Here is a 14,485-nt window from a genome sequence, read left to right on the forward strand (position 1 = left end):
AATATACGCCAAAAGAATAGTACCGAGAAGCAGAACCACAGAAGTGAACTTTATTTATATACATGGAAAACAAAAATAAAATAAAATAAAAATAATTATTTTGTATTTGAAACATGATGTCACTTTCTTAATACTGTAAACATACAAAAATACATCGCTTCGTAAACAACAGTTGCATCGTGATTTTATGCTGCTAAGAGATGACTAATCATGACGTGCCAATGTTTCTGAGAACAATAACATAGCAGTGACGTGCGAGCTAATCATCTAAGCCCCTCGTTACGTGGCGAGTACTGTATATGCTTACGTACATATGTACGTATATCGGCCTGTGTTTGGATTGATGTCAGGTGCGGTTTGACATAGATTTTTCTAAAATGGCTTAAAAGTGTCTATTTATGGGAACTATATGTCACATATGAACTATATGTGTCTATATATGACGTTAAATTTTGATCGCTTCTCGGCCTCTGGCCCCGTGCTGTAAAACTTGTGTTTTTTTGCAACCGGTGCTAATTTAATTTGATTCTGCAAGTACAGCGTTCTACGTTCTCGTCGTCGGGGTTGACAACGATCAGCAGCGGTCAGTCAATATGCGTTGCTGTGAAGTTTTGACGAAGCGGCGACATAGTGTGTTGCAGTAGTGCTGCTGTCGGCCAAATAAGGACGTTTCCTTTGTAATATCGTAATAACGAGGGTAGAGGAGCCCGAAATCCTCAAAGCGATGCACAGCTAAAATCCTGTGTTGGATATGGCTGTCGAAGACTTCCTTAGGGAAGCCAAGGTTGTCCGGCAGTTGGGGAGGAAGGATGCCCCGAGAAGTCACTGGGTACTCGAGACGTCGCCTAAGATCCGGCAGGTCTTAGTGGCCGGTGGAAGGTTGTTTTTTGGGTGGACTGCCTGTAGGGTAGTCGACCATGTAGAAGTAGCCCGTTGTTTTAAGTGTCAGGGCTACGGACACACCGCTCTCCGTTGCAGAGCGCAAAAGGAGATGTGTGGCCACTGTGCCGCTTCGGGGCACAGGGCAACCAATTGCCCTCACAAATCGTCGATAGATAAACCCCGATAGATAAACTTTCAAGCTCCAGAAAAATAAATGGCCTGAACGGGACCACGACTTAAAAATAATTTTTTTAAACTTTTATTTTCAAGATTGAAAATTCTACGGTATTTAATAATACAGTACAATTAACTGACGATAATTAAAAGTTGCTGAATGAATAATGTTGTTTATAAGATAACTATGAAGTATATCGTATGTTCCATTAGCCTGATGATAATCAGGAGTATATTCAGCTTAAAGAAAGAGGTAACCAAAGAGCTTCGGAAAGAGGTTCACACTTTCCCAATAAGCTTGACATGGGAGGCTTGTTGTTATTCTTGGTAACAGTTCTGCTGTTATCGGTAATGACTGGTGTTTCATGCTGCATGCAAACTTTCGATTATGACACCAAATATATAAAAACGTTTCTTATAAATGAAAAGGTTTATTTTGTACGAGAGGGAATTATTTATTTAAAAGTTAATTAATAAATCGATAAATAACAAAATGTAGTTTTATAATTATGTTAATTGAATCCCGTTCAAGCTTAACATTTTTTATAAGCTTCAAAATGAATTTTACACTCCCAAGAAAGGTTTACAAGCTAAATTAATCTTTAAAAAAATTCTTTATTACAGTGTTATTATTATTATTTTTATTAAGAAGGAATAAGCGCCCGATCTCATTTCAGTGATGCTAATGTAACCTATTTCAGATTTAGCCAGAATTATCCCGAACAGAAATGTCAGTACCGATGTTACCCTAAATGGAATCAAGTATTAAAAGACGACTAGTAAAAGGAAAGGAGAAAGGAGGACGAGAGTGAAGGGGGAAGTTCGAAAATTGAGGATTACGTTGGAAGTAGTAATTTTAAATGGATGCAAATTCAGGCGGTTCTGTTTTGAACGTTGCATTAACTTAAGCACCACCCGCTAGCACTCTCTTACGGCGACGTTGCTTCTGTTACAGTCTAAAATTTGGGATTCAAATTAGCACAGACTATGACTGGTCAAGCGAAAGTTTATCACTGTAATTAAAGGTAACTTATCCCGTTAAATCCTTCTATCTTTATCGAATGCTGAAACTTAAAGCTACGGTGATCTCATTTATTTTATACTACTAAACTTTTGTCACGTACATACAACAAACTGACTCGGATATTATGCAGTACGAATAAATTTTAATTCCTTAATCTCTAATATATATTTCTATATTTTGTAATCGAATGAGTTGAAAATAATCCTGTCACAGCCAGCGTTACATAAGGAAGTGACCATTTCTTTCGCCGTCGGTAGTTACTTTACGGATGACTGTAAAGCCCCAAGAGTTAAGAGTTCTCAAAGAGTTAAGAGTTAAGAATTCTCAAGTCGATTCACAAGCATCCCTTCTACCAGAAGAAACTAAGAATGCATGGGCTCTACAGGTCATGACACTCGCACGGTAAATCAAAAAGAGATTTACATACAACAGCTTCGATAATTGGGGAAAATTGATCGTCGACAGTCTTTTGAGATATCAGAACTTTTTTATTCGGATGATTACAGAATACTGACGAATTTTTATTGACCGATTTATAAAAAGGTACAGAGCATAAAAAGTTGTCTTTTCTTCAGAATTTATTTAGAAAAAACAACTAACTGTGAATGGGTATAAAGAGTTCCTAAAAGAAAAAAATCGTTCATACCCTAATAAAATACACCAAATGGATTATATAAACCGCTAATCTAGACAGTTTTGCCTTTGGAGAGAGGTTACACCGTATGTAGATGTAAGAGCAAACTGTGTGCTAGCAATGGTAGCACTTTATCGTTTACGTTTGCTGTTGTCCAGTTAAGTCTACCGTTACCACCATACTACTGTCAACAATCTTTTTTTTTTAAAAAAGTTCATTCTTCATTAGATATAATTATCCTAGAGATCATAATGACTTCAACGTGTTTATGTTCATCAGTCTGTATTATCTAGTACATATAAAAACGCTGGTAAATAAATATATTTTTTTTAAAAACCAGTTTTAGTGTAGTTTTACTACTGTTATAATTTTTTTTTATCTACTTGAATAGGAAAATACAATAGCCAATGCTTATGTTTATTCATCGCTACAAATTAAATTTTCTTTCTCTTTTCGATTCAAATAAATTTCGAGACCTAAGGAATCCAAAAAACTCGGTGGAAATTTTCCGAATATTAATGTTCGAATGCACGTAACAGATCATGCTCTCAAAGACACACATATTTAAAGGATAAATAAGTAACTCCGTCATGCTGGATTTCAAACTCGATCGCCCCATTGACTCGGTACGTTGTGCGTTAATCCCCGCGGCTACACCAGCCTGCTGACTGTACAAGCGAAATTTGTTCTACGCAAGTTGTGAAATTACGTTATTTTAGTTAGTGCCAATTGTTGCCGCTAGTACCGCCACTACCGCGCGAATTAAATACGGTATGTGCGCGCAGTTTAGTTACAATCATTGAATTAAATAAACAAAAAAACATTACATTTAAATAGAACGTTAAATATTTTTAATTAAGTCCTGTATGTAAGCCGTACGTCAGAAACAGCTACAGGAACATCGAACTACAACTGGTAATTGTAATCCTTCGGGTATTAAGTAAAATATCGATTTTAGAATATCTTTTAATTGATTAGTGGATATAATACTCCGGCAACGTAAAAGACCTTTACTTGCAAAAAGAACGGAATTAATAAGCCTATAGTATTCGATACTCAATTTAGTGATGAAGTGTTCTAACGCGGCTGTAAGTTCCTCAAATAATAAATCATGTTTAATTGTGTATTCTAAATGCATGTGTATATACATATGAATTCCTGTCAAAAGATTGACGGGAAAGTCCTACAGCTGTGTTGTCAGCCTTTTTTTATATTTTTTTCTAAATTCAATGCCACCAATGCCCCATATATAGAAATATTTTGAACCATTATCGAACAATTTATGTAGAACCATTGTAGAAAGATTAACCATAATGCAGGCCAACAGATATCTTTCGTAGATTTATACACATACATCTTCCGGAAATTTCTGTGATTTTTTTTTAATTTTTTGGACTAAGAAATTCTTGAATGTTCATCATTTACAGTGATGCTAATACCCAATGTTTTGGCCGATCGCTATATATTTTCTTTTTACAGCTATGCTGCTACAGCGACAACAGCGTTACAGTCGGCAAAGTTAAGGACGACAACGAAAATATACGTATTTCGGCATACGGTAAAATATAAAACAATAAACGAAAGACGACGCTATCAAATAAATTATTAATATATGTAAAACTAATTAAAAGATAATAGTAAACAATGAATTACAGTATATAATAATTTTTTACCGAGTTAACCTCATAAATCCTGAATAAAATTGGAAGAAATTAAATTGTATGTACATTTTACCGTGACCTATATCTGATAAATGTTAATATTCTCCGGTGAATGTCGACACGTACCAAAACGGAATTATTTGATTATTCGGACCTTAGCCGGTATATGCCGACAAACACAGATAAGCTCTGGCATAAATTGAAACGATAACTAGAAATTGAAAAAAAAAATCACCCGATTACAAGAAACACTCGTATAAAAATTATGTTTAAATTTAAGCCAAATATAACCTCGCCTAATTAACATTACATATACAATATATATATATATATATAGATGTATGTGTGTGTGTGTGTGTGTGTGTGTGTTATTCTCCAACATTGGAGGCGATTAATCAAATTCACCACATTTATAAATAAATTTTATCAAATTAACATATATAATTTGTATATTTAACGTTAATTGGACGAGGTTAACGAGCTTTGGTTATGTTTGGCTTAAATTTAAGCTTCCTTTTTTTACGAGATTTTTATTTAATCTATTTAACTTAGAGATTTTTTTATTTCTAGTTATCGTTTCGACACCCATCGATGCTTATCTGTGAGCTTATCATATTTGCCGGTATATGCCCGGTATATGTCGAAGGCCGACATGTCGGTATATGACTGACATATACCGCTGAAGATTCGAATAATAATAATACTTCCGTCTTTCACCGACGTATTTGGTGTGCGTCGACATTCACTGATGAATATTGACATCTGTCAAATATCTTTTTTTCACAGCAGGGGACCGAGAACGGAACCCTGCGGGCTTCCCCTGGTGACAGATTTTTTCACAGCTAGGTGCGTATCTTTAAACAGAGCGTAAGATTAGAGCGTAAGCCTTATAGTCACGTACTACGGCCTGCAGAGCTACGGGAACATTACGGCGTTCCAACTCATAGAGGACAGATACCTCTTTAAAACGGGTGGAGGAGAAGGTGAAAAAGCCTGTCTCCTTCGCTGCAGTAACAGCCGCACCTGGACCTAAGCGGGTTAGTCCCCCGCCGCCAGTTCAGGCGTCGGCTAACAAAATTAAGCCGGCCACCGTCAAGGTGGTCCCAGTAACGCCTGGTCCGGCGGCTTCATCTACGATGACGGAGCTGTCCCTGAAGATGGTCCTGAACCCGCGGAATAAAGGTTCCAGATCTTCCGGGTCACGAAAACACGGGACCATGGAGTGGTCGTAAGTGAGTAGCAGGCGAAGCGGCTGCTAGAGGCCGACGTTCTACAGAAGAACCGGCAGAAGGCTCAGTTGCTGCCCTAGCGGAGGCCTCAAATACTGGTGTATAATTTACCAAGGGCAACGAGGGCAGAGGAGCCCGAAATCCTCAAGGCGATACACAGCCAAAATCCAGTATTAGATGTGGCTGCCGAGGACTTCCTCAAGGGGATCAGAGTGGTCCGGCAGTTGGGGTGGAAGGAAGCCTCAAAAAACTACTGGGTAATTGAGACGTTGCGTAAGAACCGACAGGTCTTGGTGGTCGGTGGCAGGCTGTTCGTTGAGTGGACCTATTTCAGGGTAGTTGACCATACAGAAGTACTCCGGTGCTTCAAATGTCAAGGCTTTGGTCACACCTATCTCCACCGTAAAGCACAGTCAGAGATGTATGGTCATTGTGCCCTTGCAGGGAACAGGGCAGTTAATTGCCCTAATAAGACCGCGCCTGCAAAATGCGCTCCCTGTGTCTTGGTGAAAGGCTTTGATGCCGGACACCGGGTCGGGGGCAAGCAATGTAGGTCGCACGACATAGCCCGAGCGAAGATCGTGCATAATACGGCGTATGGCGACGCCTCAATTGTGGGAAGCTTTCGAGGACGGTCGTCACCATATTGAACGCTTGCGCCTGGGGCAGTTAAACTTGCACCATTCCCGGGCGGCCACCAATGAAGCCATGAGGATTCTTCAGGAGTGCGATCTCGAAGTCCTCTTGGTCCAGGAGCCGTACACGGTCAGGGATAGGGTGGTCGGCTTCCACGGGGTTGATGTTATTCATTCTCCTGGGGAACGGCCGCTCTCTGCGATCGTGGTCGGCTCGGTCTCGTTGGGTGTCTTCTGGATGCCTCAGTTTACTGACGAGCAATTCACCGTCGTGTGAGTCACGAGGGGAACGCTCGATGTTGTACTGGTGTCGGGATACTTCCAGCTTGGATGGAGTATCGATGACTTGTTGGCGAAGTTGGGGCGGATTCTGAACGGCCTCCCGGGCATCAGAGTGCTGGCTTCTCTGGACGCTAACGCCAAGTCTTCCGGGCTGGGGTTCACTACTAACTGATCCCGGAGGCGTTGGTCTCGCATAGTTCGTATAAACAGGAACCTCTACTTGCTTAACGAGGCAGAACAACCGCCGACTATCTCTTCCGAACTGGGGGAAAGTTATATTGACCTCACCTTGGTCACGGGCGATCTGCTTAGAAGTGCAAGTAGTTGGATTGTCTGGCCCGAGGCCAGTGTGAGCGATCATAGGCTTATAACCTCTGAGATCGCTTACGGTGGCGGTCCAAGATCTCCAGTTTCGGGTCGCTATAACCTAAGGGGCCTGGATCAGCCCAGGTGGCGGCTGCCTTATAGGAGTTGAAATTGCGCATCGAGCAAAAGGAGAAGGTGGAATGATGGCTGTACAATTCGGCCGGGTCATCAAGACTAGCTGCGATAGGGTCCTACGGCGACCTCGGCCAGTGGACAGACCCTTATGTAGGCCAGTCCGCTGATCGGAGATTGTCTAGAGCCGCCATGACAGCTGCTTCCGGGGAGCCGTCTGTTAAACGCAGGCAGAAACCCGGGAAATTGTGGTGATCCTCTGACCTTAGCGAGATGCGCGCAAGAGTTAGGTCCGCTAGGAGAAGATACCAGCGTCCCCCTCTAACGGGTATTATCGTTGATGACGTGCGCGCTGAGAGTCTGCAGATCTACCGGCGCCCCCGTAATAAGTACGTTCATGCCTTCAAGGAAGCCAAACTCAAGTTTTGGCAAGACTCCATGCGCGAGTTGCAGCGCAGCCCCTGGCAACTCTCGAAGTCATGATACCAGCCAAAGTCATTACAATACATGAGAGTTATTGAATATATACAGTTTCGAAAAAAAATTGAGGATTTCAAACTAAATTAAAGTAAAACCAAAGAAAAGACCTAGAAAATTTACAGTAAATCAAAAAAAAAAATCACTCTGAAAAAGAATGAATAAGAAATGGATACAACGGAAAGAAAATTAAAAAGAAGAAAGAAAATGCAACTAAAAAAGTCTAATCGAAACAAGGAGAAGAAGCTGTAAATTAATTTAAAAGTTTTATCGATGGTTATCGAATATCCTCTACGAGTATTGAATTTAAAATAATAAAATAAAGCCATTTAATTGAATTATCTGTTTGAACTTAAAGACGATGAAACAGAAATAAAATTTAATCTTCGATTAATCTTAATTAAATAACTCCTGAGGAATTTAACGATATCCATGGATTAAACTGTTATCAGAGTATAAACACTAACAAAGAAAATAATTTTAAAAAATCTAATTACAATCGTCCATAATCGAATCGTTTCAATATGACTATTAAAAATTCGTATAAAATATAAAACCATACGCAAATAAATTTAAAAAAGGACACGTATACGTAACAAATGCTACTGAAATCGTAATAAAATTAATAACACTTACATTAAATGTTAAAACTAATATAATATAAAAAAGAATACTATTATTATTAAAAATAATTAATTAACATTCTCGTACATAATGATTTAATATATAATAATCTAAATAATAGATAAATAAACAAGATGTAAACAATTAACCGCGATAATTTTCTTTTATAATTAGAAAATTAAATTATCATTAATAAAAGAATATTATTATTTCTATAGAAGGTTACAACTTTGGAAATTTGAGGAACTTTCCAGGAATTTGTGGAAGCTTAAAGTTTAATCATTCTTGCCAGTGATGTGTTTACAGTTATTACAACACATCCTATAATACCTTTACAATTTTCTTCCTTAAAATAAAAAACAATAATTAAAAAAACAACTACGTTAATGATTTTTACATTCCAGGTTCTAGCGATGATGCTGCTATAGTAGTAACGGGAAAGCACAGTGTTAAAAAAGTGATGCAGCCTTATGGAAGAATGTTTCCTGCTTTTTTGCATGTTTAATTAAGGAAAAATGGGTTACACAATGCAGCAGAGAATATTCATTATCTCCCAGTACGTTAGATGTGCCACTTATGCTCAGACCCAGAGTGCCATAACTGCAAATTATGGTGTGGATTTACCGAACAAGTTCCAAGAGAGGGGAATATGGCTGATGAAACCAAAAGTAGTCGACCAGAAGTGCTAAACCACAAAAGTTGACGTGCAACGCAATCTTTTCTCTAAGATTGTATTAAGCCTTATGATCGCTTTGTTATGGCTATCATTAACAGTCAACTGTGTTGGCGCGATGTTCACTTGTTGGACGAGTCCATTTCATTAAAACGTTGGGGAATAGGACAGTCAGTACAAAAAATAGAAGGCTGATTGGTGGGTTGCGTCTTGAATGGAACACTCTGTATCTTTGACTTATGGAGTGTACTTATGGAAATTTTTTTAGCTGCCAAAAAAATTAACAAAAAAATCGTACAAATACCGCTTCATTAAAAAAATGAAAAATTGAAATAAAGAAATAGTTCCCAGAACTGTATTTCCAGTAGTTTTTGAGACGATTTTTCTAATACCTAAAAAATTGGAGTCTAAAAGCATATTCTTTTTTACGTTTGATGTAAATTTACGACCAAATAAAACTAAAATTAAATTCTGAAAATATTTAAATCAACAGAAAAATCTATTTTTCTGAAAAACAAAAATCCTGCTAATCTTACACTACAAACGAATAAAAAGTTATTCCTGAAACGGGTGTTCAAAAAGACGGAACCTTATGAAAGAATATTTCCATCTATCGTTGCCAATTTAGATAGAGGAAAATTCAGAAAAAATGGGTTACACAATGTAGCAGAGGATGTTCATTGTCTCCCGATGTATTAGATCTGCCAGTTATGCCCAGACCCAGAATGACTTCACATAAATTTACGGTCTGAACGCACCAAACAAGTTCCAAAATAGGAGAATACGGCTGATGCAGCCAAAAGTGGTTGACCAAAGGTGCTAAACCAGAAAGGTTGACGTTGAAGGCTTCATATTCTGATAGTCCCAAGAAGTCTGGTCTCTCCGTCGGTAGTGTCCACACGGCATCACGCAAGCGGTTAAAGATGCAACCGTACAGAATTCGGGTTATTCACGAGTTGTTGCACGCAGACAATTGAAAACGTGTAGCTTTCTGTTAATGGTTCATAGCATCTGTAAAGCCAGATGGGGAAGAAACGAATTGTTTACGTCTGACGAGGCGTGGTTCCACCTGATGTACAGATTTTACGCATTTGGTGTATGGAAAACCACACCAGCTGCACGGGCATAAAGCGGGTGTATGGTGTGCAATGACACGTAGGCGAATCTTCATTACATTCTTTCACGGCACAGTGAAAATCTGTGAGCGCCAGATAAAGATGTCGCAACAATTTATAAACAATATATAGTGTTTAGCTCTGCACATATATGCAAACCTGACAGAGTACACGTGGTTTCAGTAGGACAATGATACCGGTTGGCTCATACAACCAACAACACTATGACTTTCTTGGATCAGTGTTTTCATGGAGAAGTGATTTCTAATGAGTTGTGTCTCCCTCGGTCTTCTGATTCATCTCCTCCTTCTTGTGAAATACCTTACGGATGTCGCTTAAAAAACTCATCTTTTACACCATTTCCGAATCGGAGAGCGAAATCAAACTACGTCTCGCTGCAATTCATCAAAAAGGTTTGCAACATTTGTTTAACAGTATGCAATGTCGTATTCAATTACATGAATCGCGTAATGGAAGTCACTTTCAATAACTATTGTAAATTACTCGTTTTCCCATAAGGTTGCTTCACTTTTTGAACACTGCATAATACTCGTACATGTTGAACTTCTCCTTTTGAAAGCTTAATGAAGATGGAAATAAATATTCGTCACTTATCGCTTCGCAAAACTACCAAACCTTTTTTTCTTAATTACAGGGTGATCGTTTTTAAGAAAAAAAATCTATTACATACGACTACATAAACTTTTACAACTTTTTCAGAAATCGTTTATTTCGAAACGTTTCACTTCGGGTTGCTTCTCAAACAGTTAAAAAATTACCGAATAAAACTCTACTAACGGCATTATAATATCTTAATTACAAGCCAGACGCAACATCTATAAAATTTTTTCGGCTCAATATTTTGGTATTTTATAGCGTCAAACTGTATTATGTCTTCCGGAGTTTTTCCGGATCATTAAGTATAAAGAAATTCACATAAATAATAACTACATATGTTTTTTTTCTTTTTGCAGGTGATGGCCTAGTGCCTTGAAATCTGAATATTGTAATGGCTACAGCATTAGTACGATGGTTGGTGCTAGGGCTCTTAGCGGCGACTGCATCCGGACAGGCGGTACAACAATGTCCAGGACAGGGTGAAATAACACCGTGTGTATGTAGCGTAAAGAAAAACGGTTTGGACATTATGTGCGAATTCACAGATTTTACCCATATAACAAAAGCTCTGGGAGTTTTAAAAAAAAAACCTAATATGGTTATATTCTATTTAAAATTGAGACATAACAATTTACCGAAATTACAAAGTTTCGTCTTCCTCGGAATGGATATACGTCATCTGACCGTACATAATAGTACTTTGGCTGTTATCGAGGAATCATCGCTAAGTTCGATGGGTAAGTAAACGATTTTTTTTTCAATTAAATTTGCTTTCGATTTTAATTGACTAAATTGTAAAAAAACAGTTGTAGTTCGGTTTAAATACATTCAGAGTGTACACTCTATTAATTAAAAAAAGTTACTAATACTGAATACAACTTCGATCAAACAAGAAATTATTATTATTTTTTTTTTTTTGGAGCACACCTAAGGTTCGTTATTAGTGCCCGAAAGCAAATGATTTTAAAATATACCGGTACAAACTAATTTTTAACACATGCGCTTAGTATAATGATATATAAATTAAATAACAGAAAAAATTAACAAACAAACCGCACAATAACAGAGGTAAAATAGGAAACGTTATTTTCTTGTCTGCAACTAATCCGCATACTCTAAAACGGGCGGTTAATCTCGTTACGGTCGATTTGTTAGGCGCTGGCGCATTCGGATATTTCCCACGAAATTCGCCTACAACACGTGTATAAGAACGACTGGAAAAATAATGTTCAACAATGAAAACTCGATGCCCTTGGAAAACTACATGTTTATCGAGCGATAAACAAAGCGCTACTGCAAGCGTCGTGTGATCAGTAGACATCACAATCGCGCGTAGGTTTGTTGTTGTTAATACTAATCGTGCTATCTTGCGGTGGCCGATAGAACTTTTTCAACTATACTACTACAACCATACAGCTATACTACTGTATTTATAGACATTTTAATTTTGATATGCTTGACTTGTAGATCTCTGTGCAGTATTGCAGAGGACAAATAAACAAACCACCCACGACAACCTATACATTATATCCTTACAACTCGGAACGGAACGCAAGGATAGCGGGAAATTTGTGTATATCCTATTAATGGCAGAGCCTGGATAAAAGTCCAGTAAATAATATAGAACTAACGTTTTTTCAATAAAGTTTATACTGTATTTGAACAATAAGAGAAGTGTGTTTAGCAGTTCAATTAATTAAACTATAAGCTGCACTATACTTGCTGCTGGGTCCTTCTTATTATCGGCTGGGTATCGTTTATTTAAGTCGGTTTTATGTTTATTTTTCTTTATGGACCTAATTGTGTGGATTGCGTTCCGATCCTTCAGACCTGACTGAAAAACTTTACTTGGGCTGACCTGGGAAGACAAGCAGTGTATGTGCGTCTTTCTTCCGGCACGATTCCCTTACAGTTCATCCGCTGAAGGCACCTCCTACAACTCATAGGCTCACCAGCTACGTACCGTACTATTCCCCCAATTCAAACCCTACTGCAATTCTATTGGTTGAAGTCGTGAAACCATCTTCTTTGTTCCGCCCACAACAATTTATTTACGAGGGTAATTTTTTTTAAAGGTCCGATCAGTCACGAAATTAAAACCACAGTGAAAATAAAAAACTTTTTATTTGTAACAAGTGCTTGTTGGAGAAGGTTCCCTTGAGCTTCTTCGGTGGATGCATTCTCATTCTGGGGGAATGAGAATGCATCCGCTGTTTGGATTGTTCTTTTGTTTCTTCAGTTTCGAAACGGACCCGTGTCTCGTCCCCTGTGACAATTTTGTTCAATAAGTCTTCTCCTTCATTGTGGTAGCGCTGGAGAAACGTTAGGGAGGTGTCCATTCTCATTGTTTCGTGATGGTCAGACAGCATCTTGGGAACCCATCTCACACACAGTTTGCAGTACTGAAGTCTCTCACTCACAATGGTGTAGAGAGCTGGCCTTGAAATTTCAGGAAACGAATCACTCGATACAGAAATTGTTAATCGACGATTTTCTCGAATCGCCTCATCCACTCGCTCAACGAGATCATCGGTTGAAACTCGTTTCCTTCCCTGACCGTCTGCATCATGAACGTCCTGCTTTAAAGTTCCTGCATCATTGCCGCACTTTGCTGTTACTCATTGAAGTTTCACCGTACACATTACTTATTCGTCGATGAATTTCAGCCGCATTACACCCCACAGCCTGAAAAAATCGAATTACCGGCACGCACTTCACACCTGGCGGGAGATGCTATTGTTGTAGACATGTTTACATGCTAGCTGCGTGTTCAGAACTAAATGAAGTGACGCGGCGTAATTGAAGGCCATACTAGAGACGCTGCGCAACACATATGCGCAAAGGTTCATCCGACTTTAGCGCGGGTTTTTATTTCGCGACCGATCAGACCTTGAAAAATTCTCGTATTATAATATTACCATTGTTTACGCATCGCATAAAATTGTACTAGTAATGTAACTTATTTGGAAAAACATAACCGATATTCTAAAATATACTACTACTAAATAGCCCCCTCCATCATATAAATTGCTACGTTCTCGCATAGGTTATTGAACTTTGAAAATAAAATACATTAGTTAAAATCCGTGTAAATATGTCAGATGCTTTTTTGCTAATCTTTGAAAACTTTTTATTTCAATACCATAATAAAATAAGTCAAAAACATACCAAAATAAAGCATAATTAAAAACATTTCTTAAGAAGAAAAATATTTCAAAACTTAAACGTTAAAGAGTATAGTGTATAGCTAAGTTACACTGTTACATAGTACCTTTAGTAACATGGTACCTTAGGGTGTTAAACGAAACAAACCTCTGCCGCGATTACTTTATTTAAATAACAGATAATTTATCCAGTGTAATTTCGCAATACATACATATAGTAAGTTCTCATCCCACCCGTTAGACACGCGCCCTATCGCGTGCGTACGCACACATACACACACGCACACATACACATAATGTCCCTTATAACGTAACGCACGCGGGTCCCTGCATTATGGAAACAATGTTCGTGCATTACAAGGTGACTGCTTTACATAATTTGGTTGGACGTAAGTTATAACACGCATACATACACACACTGGAGAGTACACAGTCCTATATTCATAATGACGACTAGGACACAAGGTAGAGAGATGTGCGTTAATGTAGTGCCGACATAGCAGTAGTGCAGAACTAACTCGCTGAAGTCACGTGAATGTATCTCATAGGATTAATTTTTACATCTTTATTTACATGTACATCACAATTACTGCAGGCCCATTCAAATTTAGGTCCATCTACAATATCCTTTTTGCAAATCGCGATAAGATAATTAAATTTAATTAATCATTATCTCTGATTCACTAATTCTCATACATTAGTAAATATACAAGTACATTCTAACCTAATTATGAATTTATACAAGTGTATATATATATATATATATATATATATATATATATATACTCATAATATAAGTATATGTCCTAAAATACTTCGTCTGCGAATTACGGCTAGTAAAAGATTTCGCTTGGA

The 14,485-nt window shown here is 38.1% G+C and overlaps 1 protein-coding gene across 1 annotated transcript in view; it reads left to right on the forward strand.

Moving 5' to 3' along the window:
• Positions 1–14,485, forward strand: part of LOC142324184 (uncharacterized) — a 315,884-nt gene that overhangs the window by 96,587 nt on the left and 204,812 nt on the right. The window contains exon 2 of the mRNA XM_075364931.1: positions 10,823–11,203. Within this exon, the coding sequence (XP_075221046.1) occupies positions 10,858–11,203 (346 nt within the window). The 5' untranslated portion in view covers positions 10,823–10,857. The remainder of the gene's footprint in view (positions 1–10,822; positions 11,204–14,485) is intronic.

The sequence above is a fragment of the Lycorma delicatula genome, chromosome 4 (assembly GCF_047948215.1).
Source record: "Lycorma delicatula isolate Av1 chromosome 4, ASM4794821v1, whole genome shotgun sequence".
Classification (NCBI taxonomy): domain Eukaryota; kingdom Metazoa; phylum Arthropoda; class Insecta; order Hemiptera; family Fulgoridae; genus Lycorma; species Lycorma delicatula.